This window comes from Podarcis vaucheri (assembly GCF_965113315.1).
Source record: "Podarcis vaucheri genome assembly, chromosome: 13".
Taxonomy (NCBI): domain Eukaryota; kingdom Metazoa; phylum Chordata; class Lepidosauria; order Squamata; family Lacertidae; genus Podarcis; species Podarcis vaucheri.
Window position 1 is genome coordinate 3,582,949 of NC_138751.1, and position 20,226 is coordinate 3,603,174.

Consider the following 20,226-nt stretch of genomic DNA (forward strand, 5'->3'; position numbering starts at 1 on the left):
CTTTGTGGCTTAGGGCCCTCGTATTTACAGGACTGCCTCTCCTGGTCTGCCCCGCAGAGGACCTTAAGGTCCATGAATAATCATAGTTTAGATGGCCCTGACGAAGTCAGATTATCCTCCGCCAGGGCCAGGGCCTTCTCAGTGGTGGCTCCGACCTGGTGGAATGCTCTGTCCCAGGAGACCAGAGCCCTGCAGGATTTAACCTCCTTCTGCCGGGCCTGTAAGACAGAGCTATTCCGCCTGGCTTTTAATTTTAATTCAGCCTGATCTTTTATTCCCCTTCCTTCCCTCCCCCTCCCCTTTTTATGAAGATCACCCACTCTGGGATCCCACAGCTAATTCTCCCCTGGTCTCCTCGCTGGCCCAAGTAGGACCAATTCAGCCAGCTAGCCCTGGTGATCATCTAATGTTTATTGGATGGATTTCCCCCCTAAATTGATTTTTGAATTCTGAATTTCTTGTTATTCATGTTTTATACTGTACCGTATTTTATGCTGTTTTTTGTTGCATCCATTAAGTGTTTTAAATTTGTTGTTTGCTGCCCTGAGCCCAGTTTTCTGAACCGGGAAGGGCGGGGTGTAAATAAAAATTTATTATTATTATTAAAGTCTCATTTTTAATGGGAGAAATTCGCACCCAGGTCAGCTTAGCCACCGACGGTTTCCCTTCTCTCACCTCTTGCAGTAGGCTGACAATCTCCCGGAAGCGGGGTCTGTCCTCTGGGTTGTGGGCCCAACATTTCATCGCCAGGGCGTGGATTTCTCGGGGGCAGTCGTCGGGGCGTTCCAACCGCCGGCCTTCCCTGTCAATCTTCATCATGATCTGGTCGGGGAGGAATGGATGGAAAACGACAGCATTTAGGTCCCCGTTTCTCTACATTTGCACCAGAAACTTCCATTAAAAGCACTCAAAAGTTATGTTTCATAGCCAGGCAGCAGAAAATTATAATATTCACATCTCACAGAGGGAACGACGGTATAAAAACATAAAAAAACCACACAGTCAAATCGTAAAGAACTCTAAAACAAGTTACAAAGAAAAAAACTTTTATCTAAAATGTACAATCTGTTATAAGATTGGGAAACAAAAGACGAGCTTGTCAGAGGCTGTATGACACACTGGGCAATAGATAGAGGCAGTGCCTTTTTCCCTTAAAAATGTTTAGGGGTACTCTCATTTTGACTCAAGAAAATCACCATTTTATAGTTGGAAAAGGGAAAAATAAATGCAGTCAATGGACGAAAGTACAAAGATTCACAAAATGTTTAGGGGTATGCGTATTACTGCGTCCCCCCAGAAAAAAAGCACTGGATATAGGGCATAATATAAATTTTAATATCTGGGGATGCATTCAAAAAATCTACACTTTCAAGATCATCCACCGGCCTCGTTTCTTGCCCTTTAAAATTAAAAATACAAACATTTGGATCTCCGTCTTGCTACAGTCACACACATTTATAAAAATCAGCAATTCTCTACATGCCCGGTCTCAGAATCTTGTGACGCCGCGAAGCCTGCAGATTTGTTGCAGCGGCATCTTTTGCGAGCCACAGTCCACATCACTGAATGCGGAAGCGGTTATCTTTCAGCAGCGCATATCTCTCTTCTGCCAGTCAAAATAAGAACTGGCAGCGCACTGGCTCATAGGAGGTGGAGCACCAAACATCTAGCGGGGACCAGGTTGGGAAAAGGCTGTGGTGATTCATCGTGCAGGCGACTAAAAACCTCAGACGTTAGATTGCCGTTAAGAAAATCTGGGAGCTGCTCAGAATACTTGAACCCTCCTGCGTTGCATGGGGTTGGGCTAGATGACCGCGTGGGGTCCCTTTTAACTCATGGCGGCGGCGAAGGATCCATAGACAGATGTCTCATGTCAAGAAGGAGTTAGGTGTCATCGTTTTGTTGTTGTTTAGTCGTGTCCAACTCTTCGTGGCCCCTGGACCAGAGCACACGAGACACTCCTGTCTTCCACTGCCTCCCGCAGTTTGGTCAATCTCATTTTTGTAGCTTTGAAAACACTGTCCAACCATCTTGTCCTCTGTTGTCCTCTTCTCCTTGTGCCCTCCATCTTTCCCAACATCAGGGTCTTTTCCAGGGAGTCTTCTCTTCTCATGAGGTGGCCAAAGTCTTGGAGCCTCCGCTTCAGGATCTGTCCTTCCAGTGAGCACTCAGGGCTAGACATCATCCTAAAAAGCAGAGACACCACCTTGCCGACAAAGGTCCGTATAGTTAAAGCTCTGGTTTTCCCAGTAGTGATGGATGGAAGTGAGAGCTGGACCATAAAGAAGGCTGATGGCCGAAGAATGGATGCTTCTGAATTCTGGTGCTGGAGGAGACTCTTGAGAGTCCCATGGACTGCAAGAAGATCAAACCTCTCCATTCTGAAGGAAATCAGCCCTGAGTGCTCATTGGAAGGGCAGATCCTGAAGCTGAGGCTCCAAGACTTTGGCCACCTCATGAGAAGAGAAGACTCCCTGGAAAAGACCCTGATGTTGGGAAAGATGGAGGGACGCAAGGAGAAGGGGACGACAGAGGACGAGATGGTGGGACAGTGTTCTCAGAGCGACCAGCATGAGTTTGACCAAACTGCGGGAGGCAGTGGAAGACAGGAGTGCCTGGCGTGCTCTGGTCCAGGGGTCACGAAGAGGCAGACACAAATAAACGACTAAACAAGAACAATTTTGACAAATAATTTGCTGGGGCAAATCCTCTCCCTTTATCTTTTATTGCTGGGATCTAGAACTGCAATAAAGAACTAAAACGTACGTGCAAATTTTGTTCCATTTCTGTGGCCGGTTTATATTCCTCCTCCTCCTTTTTTCAGGGCGATGGAAAGGAAGACTCAAACCCCACCCTGTAAATTAGGCCACTGCACTTATCCTAACATTGTTTATGTCGCGCGTGACGGGGTGTGTGGTTAAAGAAACTGTGCAAAAGTTCACAGATGAATGAGACTTGAATCACAAGAGGTCATCTGGGGTCACAATAATCTCCTGACCCTGATTGTCTGCACAAGCCTGGGAGTCACTGGCGAAGAATGAGGTTAAGGTGGGACACGGTTTCTCGAGGGTTAAAGGAGGCCGGTTCTGACGAGGAGGTTCAAAGTGTTATAATAAGATAGGCTCAGGATCTGAGACATAACATTGATTTTGAGAGATGGGAAAAATTATGGACAAAAACAATTACCGTATTTTTTGCTCTATAAGACTCACTTTTTCCCTCCTAAAAAAGTAAGGGGAAATGTGTGTGTGTCTTACAGAGCGAATGCAGGCTGCGCAGCTATCCCAGAAGCCAGAACAGCAAGAGGGATGGCTGCTTTCACTGCGCAGCGATCCCTCTTGCTGTTCTGGCTTCTGAGATTCAGAATATTTTTTTTCTTGTTTTCCTCCTCCAAAAACTAGGTGCGTCTTGTGGTCTGGTGCGTCTTATAGGGCGAAAAATACGGTGAATTTACAGCATGTGTGGCTCTTAAAGAGAAGGTAATGAAGATGATGTACCGTTGGTACATCACACCAAACAAACTTGCCAAAATGTATAAAAACCAGGATAATTGGAGGTTTAACAGTGGTTAAGACGGTGAAATACTTGGGGATTAATATGACGTGCCCAAGGATTAAGGCTTTCTGGGAAATGATCTATAATGAAATGAAAAAGGTATTTAAATACACTTTCTTGAAGTGGCCTTTCTTCTAGGCATTGTCGGCCAATTGGTGTCAAAGAAGGATAGAACTTTTTTTATGTATGCTACAACAGCAGCAAGAATACTTATTGCAAAGTATTGGAAGACACAAGATCTACCCACTCTGGAAGAATGGCAGATGAAGATGATGGACTATATGGAATTGGCAGAAATGACTGGCAGAATCCGAGACCAGGGAGAAGAAATGGTGGAAGAAGACTGGAAGAAATTTAAAGATTATCTACAGAAATACTGTAAAATTAATGAATGTTAAAATGATGTTGGACTGAAAATAAGTAGTTTTGGTATTAAGGCTAATAAGAATATGTAAATATAGATAGTTATTTGGATGAAAATATATAGTTATAATAGGTTAAGATTATAGAGTAAAGATAAATGAAAGAGGGTAAGGATTTGCTGAAAGGACTTTGTAAATGGGAATACAAAAGGGGAGGTGTGAGGAGGTCAAGGAAATAAGCAAATGAACTTAAAGATATTGAAAAATGGATTATTTCTTTTTAAGATATTTTTATTTCTTTTTTCTCTTCTTTTTTATTTTTTCAACTACCGGTTTTTTAGGTCTCTTTTTTGGTAATTTTCTTGTTAGCTGTTGTTCTTTTTTCCTTTTTCTTTTTTGTATGTGTAATAGTTGGTTTAATTGTTTTTAACTTTTTAAAAAAAAAACTTATGTTTTGTATGTTTTGTGTAAAATCTTAACAAATATTTTATAAAAAAAAACAACAACCAGGATAATTGGTTGGAAATGTAGGGAGAAGGAGGGAAATTTCTTGCATATGTGGTGGACGTGTTCCAAGATTAAAGCCTTTTGGGATATCATATATAATGAATTGAAAAAGATATTCAAGTATAATTTCAGCAAAAAAACCAGACGTTTCCCGTTGGGGTTAATTGAGGAAATCCAAATGAAAGATGTAAATTTGTTAATGTGTGCAACAACGGCCGCAAGAATACTCCTGGCACAGAAATGGAAGCAACAAGAACTCCCCACATTGGAAGATTGGCAAGTAAAGATGGTCGAATACGTGGAGCTGGCGGGGCAAATTTATACGCTATATGAAAGAAAACTACAAACAGTTGAATATGTTTGTAGGTTTAAGTTGAAATGTTTGGTAATGGGAAATTAAGGAGCTGATTTACTTATAAGTAGGTGATTGTTTGGGACGCGGGTGGCGCTGTGAATTAAACCACAGACTTGCCGATCAGAAGGTCGACGGTTCAAATCTCCGCGACGGGGTGAGCTCCCGTTGCTCGGTCCCTGCTCCTGCCAACCTAGCAGTTCGAAAGCACGTCAAAGTGCAAGTAGATAAATAGTTACCACTCTAGCGGGAAGGTAAACGACATTTCCGTGCGCTGCTCTGGTTCGCCAGAAGCGGCTTAGTCCTGCTGGCCACATGACCCGGAAGCTGGACGCCGGCTCCCTTGGCCAATAAAGCGAGATGAGCGCCGCAACCCCAGAGTCGGCCACGACTGGACCTAATGGTCAGGGATCCCTTTGCCTTTACCTTAGGTGATTGTTAAAAGATTGATTTAAGGTAAAAAACTGAATTTAGGAATGTGGAGAAATTGGTAATGAGATATGGAGGTCTGTTAGAGGGAAGGAAGGAGATTGATGCTTTATTTAAGCAATGTCTTAAGTTATTTTTTGATACTGAAATGTGATAAAATATGGAAAACTTAATAAAAATTATATTAAAATAAAATAAAATAAAGGAGGCCGGTTCTTTCGCCATCTTGGCACCCTCCCTACGTTTTGGACCACAACTCCCCCCCCCCCCAGTTAGCTGGGATGAAGACCTCTGCTTAAAAGGCTTGCTGGGAAAAGGAAGGTCGCCGAAAAGACTACAGCACCCATCGTCCATTGACCGAGCTTGCAGTGGATGATGGGACTGGTAGTCCAAAACATTCGGAAAGCGCCAGGTTGTTGTTGTTATTTATTAAATTTGTATACTGCCCTGAATCCGTCGATCTCGGGGCGGTTCATGGCGTAAAATTACAATATAAGACACACAAAATATATAGTGAAAATATTAAAAAAATTAAAATAAACCCATGATCTCCAGGACTGCAGCAACTATGGAAAAGCCAATTTAAAAGCTAGGGAACATTAGTAAAGGAATTGAAAGTGAAACTTGACAGTATCATAACAGCGCCATACAAATCTGTGGGGCGAGCGCATTTGGAATACCGTGTAGGGTTCTGGTAGCCTCACTTCAAAACGGATATCGAAAAGTTGGAAAAGCTTCATAAAGGACAACTGAAACCATCAAAGGGACAGAGACAGAAAGGTTGCAGCGTTTGGAGATTTTCAGCTTAGAGAAAAGGCGAATAAAAGCGATGGGATAGAAGTTTATAACATTTTGGAGAAGGTGGGTAGAGGAATATTTTTCTCTCTTTCTTCCAACACTAAAACTCACGGACATTCAAGAAGCTGAAGGCTGGAAGATTCAGGAAGGAGAAAATAAAGTTAAACTATGGAACTCCCTCCCACTTGATGCAGGGACGGCCGCACACGGAGGATTAGACAAAGTCACGCTTTGCCTCCACAGCTAGATTCAGTAATGCTTCTGGATAGCAGCTGCTGGGAGCCACAGGAGGGAGAGTGATCTTGCGTTTGAATCCTGATTGCGGGTTTCCCGTCATGCGCGCCTGCTTGTTCCCTGCGAGGACAGGAGGCGGTTTGTGTCCAGAGATTCTTACAACACAATTCAAAGTGTTGGTGCTGACCTTGAAAGCCCTAAACGGCCTCAAAGGCCCAGTAGACCTGAAGGAGCGTCTCCACCCCATCGTTCTGCCCGGACACTGAGGTCCAGCTCCGAGGGCCTTCCGGCGGTTCCCTCCCTGCGAGAAACCAAGTTACAGGGAACCAGGCAGAGGGCCTTCTCAGTGGTGGCGCCCACCCTGTGGAACACCCTCCCATCAGATGTCGAGGAAATAAACAACTATATGACTTCTAGAAGACATCTGAAGGCAGCCCTGTTTAAGGAAGCTTTCAGTGTTTGATGTTTTATCGTGTTTTTAATATATTCTGTTGGAAGCCGCCCAGAGCAGCTGGGGAAACCCAGCCAGATGGGCGGGGTATAAATAATACCTTCCTTCCTTCCTTCCTTCCTTCCTTCCTTCCTTCCTTCCTTCCCTTCCCTTCCCTTCCCTTCCCTTCCTTCCTTCCTTCCTTCCTTCCTTCCTTCCTTCCTTCCTTCCTTCCTTTCCTTCCCTTCCTTCCTTCCTTCCTTCCTTCCTTCCTTCCTTCCTTTCTTCCTCACCCTTCCTTCCTAAGGAGCTTGGGGAAAAAGATTTACCAGAAAATAGATATACCACAGAAAAGCAAAAGCGTTTTTAAAACAAATCAAAATATTCCAAAAACAATTACAGTTAAAAAAATTATAAAAACAGTACAGTGGTACCTCGGTTTACAAACTTAATCCGTTCTGGAAGCCCATTCTTAAACCAAAACCATTATTATTATTATTATTATTATTATTATTATTATTATTATTATTACCTGCCGTCCGGAATATCCCATCCAAGGTTCTTCGCAGTAGGAGAACATTTCCCAGAGGGTGACACCGAACATCCACACGTCGGAGGCGCTGGTGAAGACCCCCATGCGCAAGCTCTCTGGGGCGCACCTGCGAAGGCGGAGGAGGGGAGGGAGAGCCAATCAGAACAACCCCATAGCAAAGTGCAGGCAGAGCGGTGCAGTGGTTAGAGCACAGGACTGGGACCTGGGTTCGAATTGCATTCTGAAAACGTTCTATTCAAATCTTAATTTTTGAAAGAAAGATCCGTTGTGGGAACGTGGATCAGAACGTGCAAAAACTCCTACCAGGCGAAAGGGATGCGCCGGTGCGCAGACATGATGTAGCGGTCGCTCTTGCTGGACAGCGGCCTCATGAGCCCAAAGTCGCCGATCTTGACCGTCTCCTCAGAGGCCAGGAGGATGTTGCGAGCGGCCAGGTCGCGGTGAACAAAGAGCTTGGATTCGAGGTACGACATGCCTTGGGCGACTTGCAGGGCGTAGCTCCAGAGCTGGTGGAGAGGGAAGGGGGGCCGGAGACGGTCGTAGAGGGCGCCCAGGGGGGCCAGCTCAGTCACCTGAGGGGAGGCAGAGAGGCAGGGCTGGGTTAAAAGGAGCCCACCGCGTTGGAAGGGGACCCCCCAGTGGCCATCTAGACCAACCCTCTGCAACGCGGGAACTGTGGGATGTGATACATAAGGAGCAGTCAAGTACAACATTCCTTGTTTTCCTAGAGTGGACATGCAGGGGAAAACTCTGTTTCCTTATGCATTCCTTCCAGCCGCAAAAAGTCATTCTGGACTCTATTAGCCCCCCCCCCTTTTAAAAAACCCCACCTTCCAAGATAACCTAAGAGTCCGGACACCACCCTACGTTCTGTGCGCCCAGAAAGAGGACCCAGGAGTCCTGCGACCTTTGTGGGGTAAGGAGGTCGCTATGAAGTCTATGAATGACAAACCTAGACGGCATCTTAAAAAGCAGAGACATCACCTTGCCAACAAAGGTCTGTATAGTTAAAGCTCTGGTTTTCCCAGTAGTGATGTATGGAAGTGAGAGCTGGACCATAAAGAAGACTGATCGCCGAAGAATGGATGCTTTTGAATTCTGGTGCTGGAGGAGACTCTTGAGAGTCCCATGGACTGCAAGAAGATCAAACCTCTCCATTCTGAAGGAAATCAGCCCTGAGTGCTCACTGGAAGGACAGATCCTGAAGCTGAGGCTCCAAGACTTTGGCCACCTCATGAGAAGAGAAGACTCCCTGGAAAAGACCCTGATGTTGGGAAAGATGGAGGGCACAAGGAGAAGGGGAGGACGGAGGACGAGATGGTGGGACAGTGTTCTCAAAGCTACCAGCATGAGTCTGACCAAACTGCGGGAGGCAGTGGAAGACAGGAGTGCCTGGCGTGCTCTGGTCCAGGGGGTCACGAAGAGGTGGACACGACTAAGCGACTAAACAACAACAACAAGAAGTCTGAAATCTTTACCATTTTGAGGGGCTGAGTTAGGACCACCCCATGGAGGCGCAGAAGGTTTGGGTGGTTCAGGCAGCACATGGCGTTGACCTCGTTGAGGAAATCGATGAGGGCGCCCGGGTCGCAGGAGACGTCGGAGCGCAGGGATTTGACGGCGACGGGTTTCTGGGGAAGGGGAAAAAGAGGTCAGATCAAAGAATCGCCCAGTAGAAACCAGTAGAGTTCTGGTCGCCTCGCCTGAAAGAGGATTTTTTTGAATTTCAAACCACCCCTGTGATCGTCGGATGAAAGGTGATACAGTGGTTCCTTGGTTCCCAAATGCCAAAAACCCAGAAGGAAGTGTTCCGGTTTTCGAACGTTTTTCGGAAGCTGAACGTCCGATGTGACTGTCCACTATCGTTTCCGGGGCGCCTGCGCCAATCAGAAGCCGCGCCTTGGTTTTTGAAAGTTTCATAAGTCGAAAGGACTTCTGGGTTAAGTTTGGCGCTTTTGTTTTTGTTATTTATTTTACGTTTTTGTTTTTGAGGCTTTTTCGGTTCATTTGTTTTTTGTGACTGTGTGGAACACAGTTCAGCTTCTGATTGATTGATTGATTGAGTGACTGTGGAAATGGATTTAAAAAAACCCATTCAAACAATGACTATCATCAGTGCAGGTAAGAAAAAAATATATATTTTTATCATCTGCAATACTGTCTTATTTATTTTATAGTACAGTACATTGATTATTGCGTTCATTTTATGGATCAATGATCTCGTTAGATAGTAAAATTCATGTTAAATTGCTGTTTTTAAGGGGTTGTTTTTAAAAGTCTGGAACAGATTAATCCCTTTTGCGTTACTTTCTGTAGGAAAGCGCGCCTTGGTTTTGGAACAGACTTCCAGAACGGATAGAGTTTGAGAACCAAGGTACCACCGTATAGGAATTTAATAAATATAACAACAGCAACAACATACTAGAGTTTGGAAAGGGTTTGGGAAAGGGCAACCAAAAAGAGACAAGAGTGGAAATTTACCACATTATGCATGGCAAGAGGATAGGGGAATGTTTTCCTCCCTCCCTCGCAACCCTAGGACACCCAGTGAAAAGATTCAGGGTGGATAAAAGGAAGTCCTTCTTTGAGCATAAACTGTGGAACTACCCGCCACAAGAGGCAGCAACGGCCAGGAACGCGGGTGGCTTTAAAAGAGGTTTTGGCAAATTCACGGAGGAGGAGAGGCTGCTATCAATGGTATCGTGACACCCAGAGCTCTTTCCTGCCATTTTTGACCTGGGTCTGATATTGCGCGGTAGACTGCTACTAGAACTGGAGGCTCCACTAAGCCATCTATTAACTTTTTATATATATATACTTTTTATTGTATTTTCTTCATCATACACATTCATATAAAAAAAACAGCCAATTCAAAAGAGAAAAAAGAAAATGAACAAAGACACTAAAAAGAGAAAAGAAAAGTGAGAAAAGAAAAAAGAAAAAAAAATGTACAAAGTGTAACACATACTACAGTTAACCTGTATCGACTTCCTTCCCTCCTGATTTCGGGTTTCTACTTTTAATAATTACATCTAACAGCTGATATTGGTTTTCAGTTTATTACATCGGAAGATTTATATCGAACCTGCTGCAGTTGGTAGGTTGCTAAAATTGCTTTCAATATAGACCATAAATTTGTTCCAGTCCTCTTTCAGCTTTGTATCCTTTTGATTCCTAATTCTCTGCGTCATTCTTGCCAATTCTATAAAATCATATAATTTCAGTTGCCAATCTTTCACCGTTGGTAAAGTTAAACTTTTCCAGTTTTGAGCTATTAATATTCTTGCCGCGGCTGTTGCGTATTGGAACAGGGTTTTATCTTTTTCCGGTATTTCTTTTCCAACCATCCCTAGTAAGAAGGCCTCTGGATTTTTGGGGAATGTGTATCTATATATCTTTTTTAGCTCGTCATATATCTGACTCCAAAATTTTTTTATTCCCTCGCATGTCCACCACATATGTATAAAATTCCCTTCATTTGTTTTACATTTCCAGCAGGCCTTACTACCGGTCTTATACATCCTATTTAATTTTTCTGGGGTTAGATACCATCTAAATATCATTTTTTCTAAATTTTCTCTGATTGCAGCACTTGCTGTGAATTTTATTCCCCTGTTCCATAACTCCGACCATTTCTCATATTCTATATTGTGTCCCAGATCTCTTGCCCACTTTACCATGACTTCTTTAATCTCTACATCTTTTGTATCCCATTCTAATAAGATATTATACATTTTAGATAATAGCTTAGAATTGCTTTCTATTATCTCAATTTGAAATTTTGATTTCTTTTCATTCATTCCTACTTTCTTATCTTCCGTCGACCTTGCATTAATCTGATGGTACTGTAGCCATCCCTTCTGACCATTAGGTCCAGTCGTGGCCGACTCTGGGGTTGCGGCGCTCATCTCGCTTTATTGGCCGAGGGAGCCGGCGTGCAGCTTCCGGGTCATGTGGCCAGCAGGACTAAGCCGCTTCTGGTGAACCAGAGCAGCGCATGGAAACGCCGTTTTCCTTCCCGCCGGAGCGGTACCTATTGATCTACTTGCACTTTGATGTGCTTTTGAACTGCTAGGTTGGCAGGAGAAGGGACCGAGCAACGGGAGCTCACCCCGTCGCGGGGATTCAAACCAGTAACCTTCTGATCAGCAAGTCCTAGGCTCTGTGGTTTAACTCACAGAGCCACCTGCGTCCCAAACGTAACGCTAGACGACCTTAAATTGTCCATTTTTTGTGGCGGGCAGAAAAGCCCAGAGGAAAAGCGAGAGGGAGAGAGAAAGGGGTGGGATAGAAAGAGAGAGGGGGGGGAAAGAGTGGCCCCCCTTTGGGCTGTGGCCCCAACCACTCCTTGAGAGCGGCCCCCAATAGATGGGATGTGGCCCTCGAAAGGTTCCCCCACCCCTGAAATAAACACAGAAACAGTCCAGCAGCGACGGCTCGGCTCAGATGCAACTGGGAATGTTCCAGGTCCAGAGGGCGGCTGTCCAACAGGTAGAGAAGCAAAGGAACCGGAGTCGGGGGGTGGAAACGTACCACTCCCCCGCCAGGCGTGCTCCACTCGGCGCGATGCACGACCCCAAAGCAGCCGTCGCCCAGCCGCTCCCGGATCCGCAGGTCCCACTCGCTGATCAGGCATTTGAGAGAGGCGTCGGCGTCGGCCCGGGGGGTCTGGCAGGGCTGGGCTGGGCTGGGGGCTTCGTCGCTCTCGGGGATCCGCGTCCCAGTGAACATCTACGTCAGAAATAAGAAAGGGAATTACCGACATTGAGATGAATTGAAGGGGTTCTAGCAACAAGGTAAAATGTAAGAGGGGATTAATAATAGATAAACTAACAGGACATGAATTTGCTGAACGAATTTTAAAAAGGGATACAAAAACGGGAGACGTGAGGAAGTCAGGAAAATAAGTTAACAAAAGATGAGAAATCAAGAAAGAGGGAAATTTTGCTTTTTTATATATGTGTTTTTTCTTTTTTTCTTTTTTGTGTTTAATGTCTGTATTTTTCGTATTTTGTATTTTTGTATTTTTGTGTTTTGTATCTTTTTTGCTTTTGTATTTTCTAAACCTTTTTATTGATAAAACCTAATAAATATTATAAAAAAAGAAAAGAAAGGGAATTACCAACGGTGGAAATGAATGGTAGAAAAATGTTGGAATGAAGTTATATAGCTTCAGTAGAAATGTTATAAGGAATTAAGTATAAATAGATCAATAGAGAATTAAAGGGAAAAATAAGGTTAAAATGTGTTAAGATGATTATAGGATGGAAAGCAGAGGAAGATGGAAAGGAATTGCTGAAACAACTAAATAGAAGTGGAATACAAAAAGGGAGGTGTGAGGTGGTCATGGAAACAAGTGAATGAAAGATTGAAATTATTTGATGTGTTTTAAATTGTTTTTGTTTTGTTTTCTTAGTTTAAATTGTTTTTGTTAGTTTAGTGTTAGGTATTGTTTTTGTATTGTATTGTATTGTTTATTTTCTTTTTCTATGTATGCTCAAATTGTTGGAAAGTAATAAATATTATTTATTTTTTAAAAAAGAATGATGTAGGAGTGCCCATGTCCAGAGTGTGGGGAACAGATGGGATTACTATGAGGAATTATAAAATATGCATCAAGCCATTTGTGTCCACGATGAAAGCATGGCGTTGACTGGGTTCGATTCATTGACAATAATTTCTGATCAAATCCCACAAACCTCTCCATTTCTGCAATTTGCTTTCTCTGCCTGACAGGAACATACAGTGGTGCCCCGCTAGACGAATGCTTCGCAAGACGGAAAACCCGCTAGACGAAAGGGTTTTCCGTTTTTGAGCTGCTTCGCAAGACGAATTTCCCTATGGGCTTGCTTCGCAAGACGAAAACGTCTTGCGAGTGTTCCAATTTTTTTTCACTTTCCCCGCCCTTTTTCTAAGCCGCTAAGCCGCTAATAGCCTTTCAGCCGCTAAGCCGCTAAGCCTTTAATAGCCGCTAATCCGCTAAACCACTGATAGCGCTAATCCGCTAAGCCGCTAATAGGGTTGCTTCACAAGACGAAAAAACCGCTAGACGAAGAGACTCGCGGAACGGATTATTTTCGTCTTGCGAGGCACCACTGTATCAGCATTTCTTCATCAAGGCATCCTCAGTACATAAGGATAATAGGCAGCTTCTTTTGATCTACCCCTCCTTGGTTTTGTCAATCTTAGGGCCTGGAAATAGTTTCACAGTGTTAACGGAGAAATCTGAGGGCTCCCTTGGACAAAAAACAAGGACACCAGCCAGGAAGACCAGAGCAAAACAGCAGCCAGGAGGCTTGGTCTTGATTGAAGACTGTCGCAACAGGACTCCCACCTGCCACAAGGTGGAACAAGGTGGAAGCCCCGAATAAAGGGGACCCAAACTTTTAGTAGCTGCTAATCCTCATGTTACCCCCCCTCCCCAAACTATATCACTTATACATCATGAAAGGGGAGGTCTGGTGGCAGGAATCTGAGCATCCCGGACCCTGCCCCATGGTTCCCCTTGCCCTCCACCAAACACCCATCAAGTGTAAGAAAAGAGATATTTACATTTCCCTGTTCCCCAACCCCATTAATCCCACCCTTTTGTCTCCATCTGGGTTTGTTATTTCTGGAATGGCTACCTGTCTGGCACTCAGGTATCAGGAGGCCAGGAATGATCACTCAGGCAGAGGGGCTGCTGAGGAGCTGAGCTCACCTGTCTATAGGAATTTGTGAAGTTTTCCCAGTGAGCCAGTACACAGATACATTGATCAGTGAATTCTTACATTGGGTATCATGCAGCAAAGGCCCTTTGAAGAAACTCTGAAGAAGTGTTTTGCGGGGACAAATCACAAAAGTGACAAAAGCAATTGTGCCGGTTTCGGTAATGGGCTGCATGTGCAGGATATCTGCTGGAGGGGCAACACCCCCAACCTATACATAAATTCCTGCAATAACAGGAAGGTGATAAAGATCGCTATCTCCTTGCCATCCTTCCTCTCATTTACCGCGTGGGTTTCCTAAAAGCATTGCTTCCTATTTTATTTACTCCGGTCTACTATGCATGCTCAAGTGGGAAATAGTTTCTTTGTAGTTAAAAGAATTTCTTCTGATCTAACTTTGCCCCCACGTGTGGTTTTTGAAATGCTCAGAGGAAATCTGATTGGTTCCTACGAACACTGTGTAAAAAGTTCTTTTGTGAATAAAACGACCTGGGCCAGAGGGTGGACCGGAATTATTATTATTATACGCACTCCTCCCAGAGTCTTGCCGGTCAAGCCTCTGTGTGTTATTAATCAGAGTCCTAATCCCTCCTCTGCTTTGGGAACGCCACAAATGGCAGGCGAAAGTGATGGACTATGCGGAACTGGCAAAGCCGATGGGCAAAATCCGAAACCAGAGCAACCAAACGTTTAAAAGAGAATAGAGTAAATTTATTCAATATTTAGAGCATCACTGTAAACATATAAAGGCACTAGCAGGACTGAGATAAAAGACACAACATTTAAAACAGGGGTGCCCAATTTTTTTCAAAGAGGGTCAGATTTGATGAAGTGACCTTTTTTTTAAGGAATGATTGAAATTGTTGAGTCAAGATATTAACTGATATGCATGAAATTTCAGATTTAGCTATATAATCCCTAGTGTAGTAAGATAAGACCTTTGGGTAGGTCCGCTTTACAACAGAAACTTGTTTTAATCATTGAGACCCAGTTGCGGATGTGCGGTTTGCGGGGCAGGAGATTTCAGGAAGGACACACCGATGTCCATTCCAATCTAACTTCGCGCCCTCAAGTGGTGGTGCAGAGAATTACACTTCCTGTTTTGCCAGGAAGGAGGGGCAGCCATCTTTGTCCCTGGACTGGCCGTAACTTGATTTACTTCCGATTTTACGACCATGACCCTAATATTTGTGTGTTTCTTCGAGGGAGGCAGAAAGTACGCACCTTATAGACCCAGGACATGGGGCGCTGGCCTTGAGGTTTCCTCCTTTTCAAGGCTTCTTCCAAACGTCTCTGTCCTAAAGGAGAGGGATGAAATCTCGATCTCAAATTATTGCAAACAATGACCCTTGGGGCCAATTTGGCTTTTTTGACCTAACTGATGCTAAGGTGAATTTGATTTTAATCAAATCAATTTAAATCACTAGTCACTAAGACGTGATTTAAATCATTTTATTTTACACAAAGGTTCAACCTTGCTGGCATCATCTTAATACTTACAACCAGAGGAAGGTTTCGTTTTTTGGAATAATAAACTTTCAGAGTAGTTTTTACGGTTATATCAAAAATTACTGGTTTGGTTATACTGTTAGAAATGCAAAGACAGGTAATGATGAAATTATTGTTTATATTTGGACAACTTTTCTGCTGTACTTTACTGGAAGGAGAAAAACAACCATTTCCTTAATAACAATTTAAACAACTTATTTGACTAAAACAATAATATTATAGCACATGTATCCATGTTTGTTAACTGATGTGGTTAAACAATTTTTTTTTAAAAAATTAGACTGAGTTTTAGCACACATGAAAAACTTAAAACAAATCTTTATTTCCTGATGAATAGCCTTTGGACTATAATGTAACTTAAATAGAAAATTATCTTTAGAAAGATTTTTCCTCCAAAATATTTTCAAAATCCGATTTAAATTTTAAAAAATCTGATTTTTTTAATTATTTTTTTTAAAAAAAACATTGATTTTTATCCACCCTGCCTGGTTCCATTGGAAAGCGAAGAACTGCATTTTATAAATAATAATCAATGCTATTCTATGCTGCACAACACTGAAATGCTTAAATGTTTCTTTGGTTGTCACTGGATTTTCCTAGATTCAGGTAGGTAGCCGTGTAGGTCTGACGCAGTCGAAATATATATATAAAAATTGTCCAGTAGTACCTTAAAAAGGTAAAGGGACCCCTGACCATTAGGTCCAGTCGTGACCGACTCTGGGGTTGCAGCGCTCATCTCGCTTTATTGGCCGAGGGAGGCGGCGTACAGCTTCCGGGTCATGTGGCCAGCAGGACTAAGCCGCTTCTGGCAAACCAGAGCAGCGCACGGAAACACTTCACGCCGGAGCGGTACCTATTTATCTACTTGCACTTTGACGTGCTTTCAAACTGCTAGGTTGGCAGGAGCAGGGACCGAGCAACGGGAGCTCACCCCGTCATTGCGGGGATTCGAACCGCCGACCTTCTGATCGGCAAGCCCTAGGCTCTGTGGTTTAACCCACAGAGCCACCCGCATCCCTAGTAGCACCTTAGAGACCAACTAAGTTTGTTCTTGGTGTAAGCTTTCATGTGTATGCACACTTCTTCAGATACCATGCACACAAAAGCATATATCAAGAACAAACTTAATTGGTCTCTAAGGTGCTATACACACACACACACACACACACACACACACTGATCGGATTTTCCTGTTATGCCTCCCATCCTTTCCTGCCACACCCTTTGAGCACCACTACCATAGACACTCCGAGCCAGAGGTCAGCAAACTTTTTCAGCAGGGGGCCGGTCCACTGTCCCTCAGAGCTTGTGGGGGGCCGGACTATATTTTGAAGGGGTGAAAATAATGAACGAATTCCTATGCCCCACAAATAACCCAGAGATGCATTTGAAATAAAAGCACACATTCTACTCATGTAAAAACATGCTGATTCCCGGACTGTCTGTGGGCTGGATTGAGAAGGCAATTGGGCTGGATCCGGCCCCCGGGCCTCAGGTTGCCCACCCATGAACTGCCTGAGGTGTTCAGAATGCCTTCATTCCCGTCTCCCAATTAACCTCCGTCTCCAAGCGCTACCACCATGACATCACCACGGTGACATCACCACTTCCCCCGGTGACATCACCACCCCAAGCAGCCTCAGCAAAACGCCCCCCTCCCAAAAATAAACCCTGTTGCACCATCACACAGGAACTACCTGGGCGCCCCATGCCAATGCGTTCCAGATCCGCGGGCTTGACGTAATCGAAATGTCCCGGACGGGTGACGTGGAGCTCGTTGCGGATTTTGCCGTAAAACTGCTCCAGCTGGATTTCGGACAGCAACTGGAGCAGCCAGTCAGTGCCATCGTCTGGCGCCATGACAGCACCTGGTGGGTTTTTTAAATAGGACCCGGTGGTTAGCCAAAAAAAAATAAAAATTTAAAGACGGGCAAAAGTACCCCACTGTTTGGTTATTTAGAGGATTCGTGCCCCAAAAAAGGGCTCTCAGAGCTGCTTACGTGCAATCAAAACAAGACAGTCTGAAAAGAGACACGGCACACAAGGAAAAAGGGACACGGAGGGAAGAGGAAAAGCAAAACACAGGTGCTAATTTCTAGACAGTTGTTCTTGTATCGACTGGTTGGTGTGAGGCAACCAGAAAGGTAAGGCAGTATTTCAAGTCCAGGCACCCTTGCGATATTTTCAATTATTTTCCTAATGATCCCTGGCATGGAATTTGCCTTCATCACAGGGTCTTTTTTCCTGGCCAGTCACCTTGGGTTTTTAAAAATCAATTTGGGCCTCCTCCTATTGAGCGTAGCTTGACTCACTCACTCGAGTCATCATTTCCTGCAGTGAGTTTGCTCTCAGCCTGTGGCCTAAATCCAGCTGATTGATCTGTAAAGAGTCACTGGGTTAACTCCTCCTCCCTAGGCAGAATGGATTAAAGATTCAGGTCAGCTGCATCGAAAGCAAATTCCGACTGCCGCCATTCAAACTCGCAGCCAATATCCACCTTCATTCTTTTGGGGTGGAAATCATATAATTACAGAGTTGGAAGGGACCCCGAGAGAGTCATTGTTCGAATCTAGCCCCCTGGAAACACAGGAATTGCATCTGACGAATCCCAGAAAATAAAATCCTTATTCTCATGAACAAGGCATAGGCAAACTTGGCCCTCCAGATGTTTTGGGACTACAACTCCCATGATCCCTAGCTAACAGGACCAGTGGTCAGGGATGATGGGAACAGTAGTCCCAAAACATCTGGAGGGCTGAGTTTGCCTAGGCCTGCGCTTAGCGACGCCTCCCTGCCGAATTTCCCCTTGCCACCCGGCTGCGTTCCCGAAAACTGCTCCCTCTGACCCGGCGACCCAGGGTCCCTAAGACCAGCTGCACCCGTGTGATGGCTGCCTGACCTCTTTACCTGCGTGTGTGTGAAGAGAAGGAAGAGAATCTGAACGGCCAAGAGCGGTTCAACCTGGCCAAACCTGTTTCTGCTGGGGGAGGATTTCAGCCGGCGAGACAGGAGGGGTCAGCCTCCCAGGCTGGGGGGAGACACCCGGACTCCTGGGTTCCTCGCAGGCGAGGAGTGAACCTGGGAAGCTCGACTCGCCCTGGGGGGGGGGTTCCCTTTCCTTTTTCTAACTTGGGTGTTTCCAGATCAGCCGGGAATGGCAGAAAAGCCTTGCTCATCTGCAGGCGAGACAATCAGAGTCAGCCTGAGGGCCTGGAGAAGAAAGCGAGGTGTCAGCGGGTTCAGACACCCCAAAATAAGCAATGGGGCAAGGGAGTTGGGTCCTATGGATGGCGGCTAACAGACTGAGGTTGAATCCTGACAAGACAGAAGGACTGTTTTGGGGGGACAGGGGGCGGGCAGGTGTGGGGGACTCCCTGGTCCTGAATGGGGAAACTGTGCCCCCGAAGGACCAGGTGCGCAGCCTGGGAGTCATTTTGGACTCACCGCTGTCCATGGAGGCACAGGTCAGTTCTGTGTCCAGGGCAGCTGTCTACCAGCTCCATCTGGTGCGCAGGATGAGACCCTCCCTGCCCGCTGTCTGTCTCGCCAGAGTGGCGCATGCTCTAGTTATCTCCCGCTTGGACTACTGCCATGCGCTCTATGTGGGGCTACCTTTGAAGGTGACCCGGAAACTGCAACTAATCCAGAATGCGGCAGCTAGACTGGTGACTGGGAGCGGCCGCCGAGACCATATAACACCGGTCTTGAAAGACCTACATTGGCTCCCAGGACGTTTCCGAGCACAATTCAAAGTGTTGGTGCTGACCTTGAAAGCCCTAAATGGCCTCAAAGGCCCAGTAGACCTGAAGGAGCGTCTCCACCCCCATCATTCAGCCCAGACACTGAGGTCCAGCTCCGAGGGCCTTCTGGCAGTTCCCTCCCTGCGAGAAGTGAACTTACAGGGAACCAGGCAGAGGGCCTTCTTGGTGGTGGCACCCGCCCTGTGGAACACCCTCCCACCAGATGTCAAAGAGAAAAATAACTACCAGACTTTTAGAAGACATCTAAAGGCAGCCCTGTTTAGGGAAGCTTTTAACGTTTAATAGGTTATTGTATTTTAGTGTTTTGTTGGAAGCTGCCCAGAGTGGCTGGGGAAACCCAGCCAGATGGGCAGGGTATAAATATTATTATTATTATTATTATTATTATTATTATTATTATTATTAGAGCCAGGGGTCCCTAGCAATGGGCTCAGGCGGTGGGGGGCAGCAGAAGAGCAGGGGGCCGGTCCACTGTCCCTCAGACCTTGTGGGGGGCCGGACTATATTTTGCAAAAGAAAAAAAAATGAATGAATTCCTATGCCCCACAAATAACCCAGAGATGCATTTTAAATAAAAGGACACATTCTACTCATGTAAAAACACACTGATTCCCAGAATTGGCAGACAAAATTAATGGACCGTGCAGAATTGGATAAAATGAGAGGAAGGATTCGAAACCTGCAGGACCAGAGATTCACAGAAGATTGGAAGAAGTATATGAACTATTTGAAAAGCAATTGTAACCAACAAATTACGCTAGTAGGACTACAATACATTTTGTAAGGAGAAATATCCGAAGTGCTAAAAAGATTGGTTATGGGTTTTAAATGTAAGAGGGAAAGTAAGGAATGCATACTAAGAGATTAGATTGGAAATTTTTGGAAGTAAAAAAAAATTGATTAAGATGTAAAAGTATGTTTAATTACTGTTGGAAATGGTATGTTAAAAAACTAATATTTTTTTTAAAAAAACACACACACACACACAAACACGCTGATTCCCGGACCGTCCGTGGGCCAGATTGAGAA

General features: G+C 44.8%; 1 protein-coding gene across 1 annotated transcript in view; it reads right to left on the bottom strand.

Annotated features, from left to right (window-relative positions):
- Nucleotides 1-20,226, bottom strand: part of TNK1 (tyrosine kinase non receptor 1) — a 39,994-nt gene that overhangs the window by 13,829 nt on the left and 5,939 nt on the right. The window contains exons 2-8 of the mRNA XM_082197640.1: nt 17,134-17,304; nt 15,152-15,225; nt 11,754-11,951; nt 8,699-8,851; nt 7,524-7,792; nt 7,200-7,326; nt 676-822 (exon numbers count right to left, since the gene is read on the bottom strand). Coding sequence (XP_082053766.1) covers nt 676-822; nt 7,200-7,326; nt 7,524-7,792; nt 8,699-8,851; nt 11,754-11,951; nt 15,152-15,225; nt 17,134-17,296 — 1,131 coding nt within the window. The 5' untranslated portion in view covers nt 17,297-17,304. The remainder of the gene's footprint in view (nt 1-675; nt 823-7,199; nt 7,327-7,523; nt 7,793-8,698; nt 8,852-11,753; nt 11,952-15,151; nt 15,226-17,133; nt 17,305-20,226) is intronic.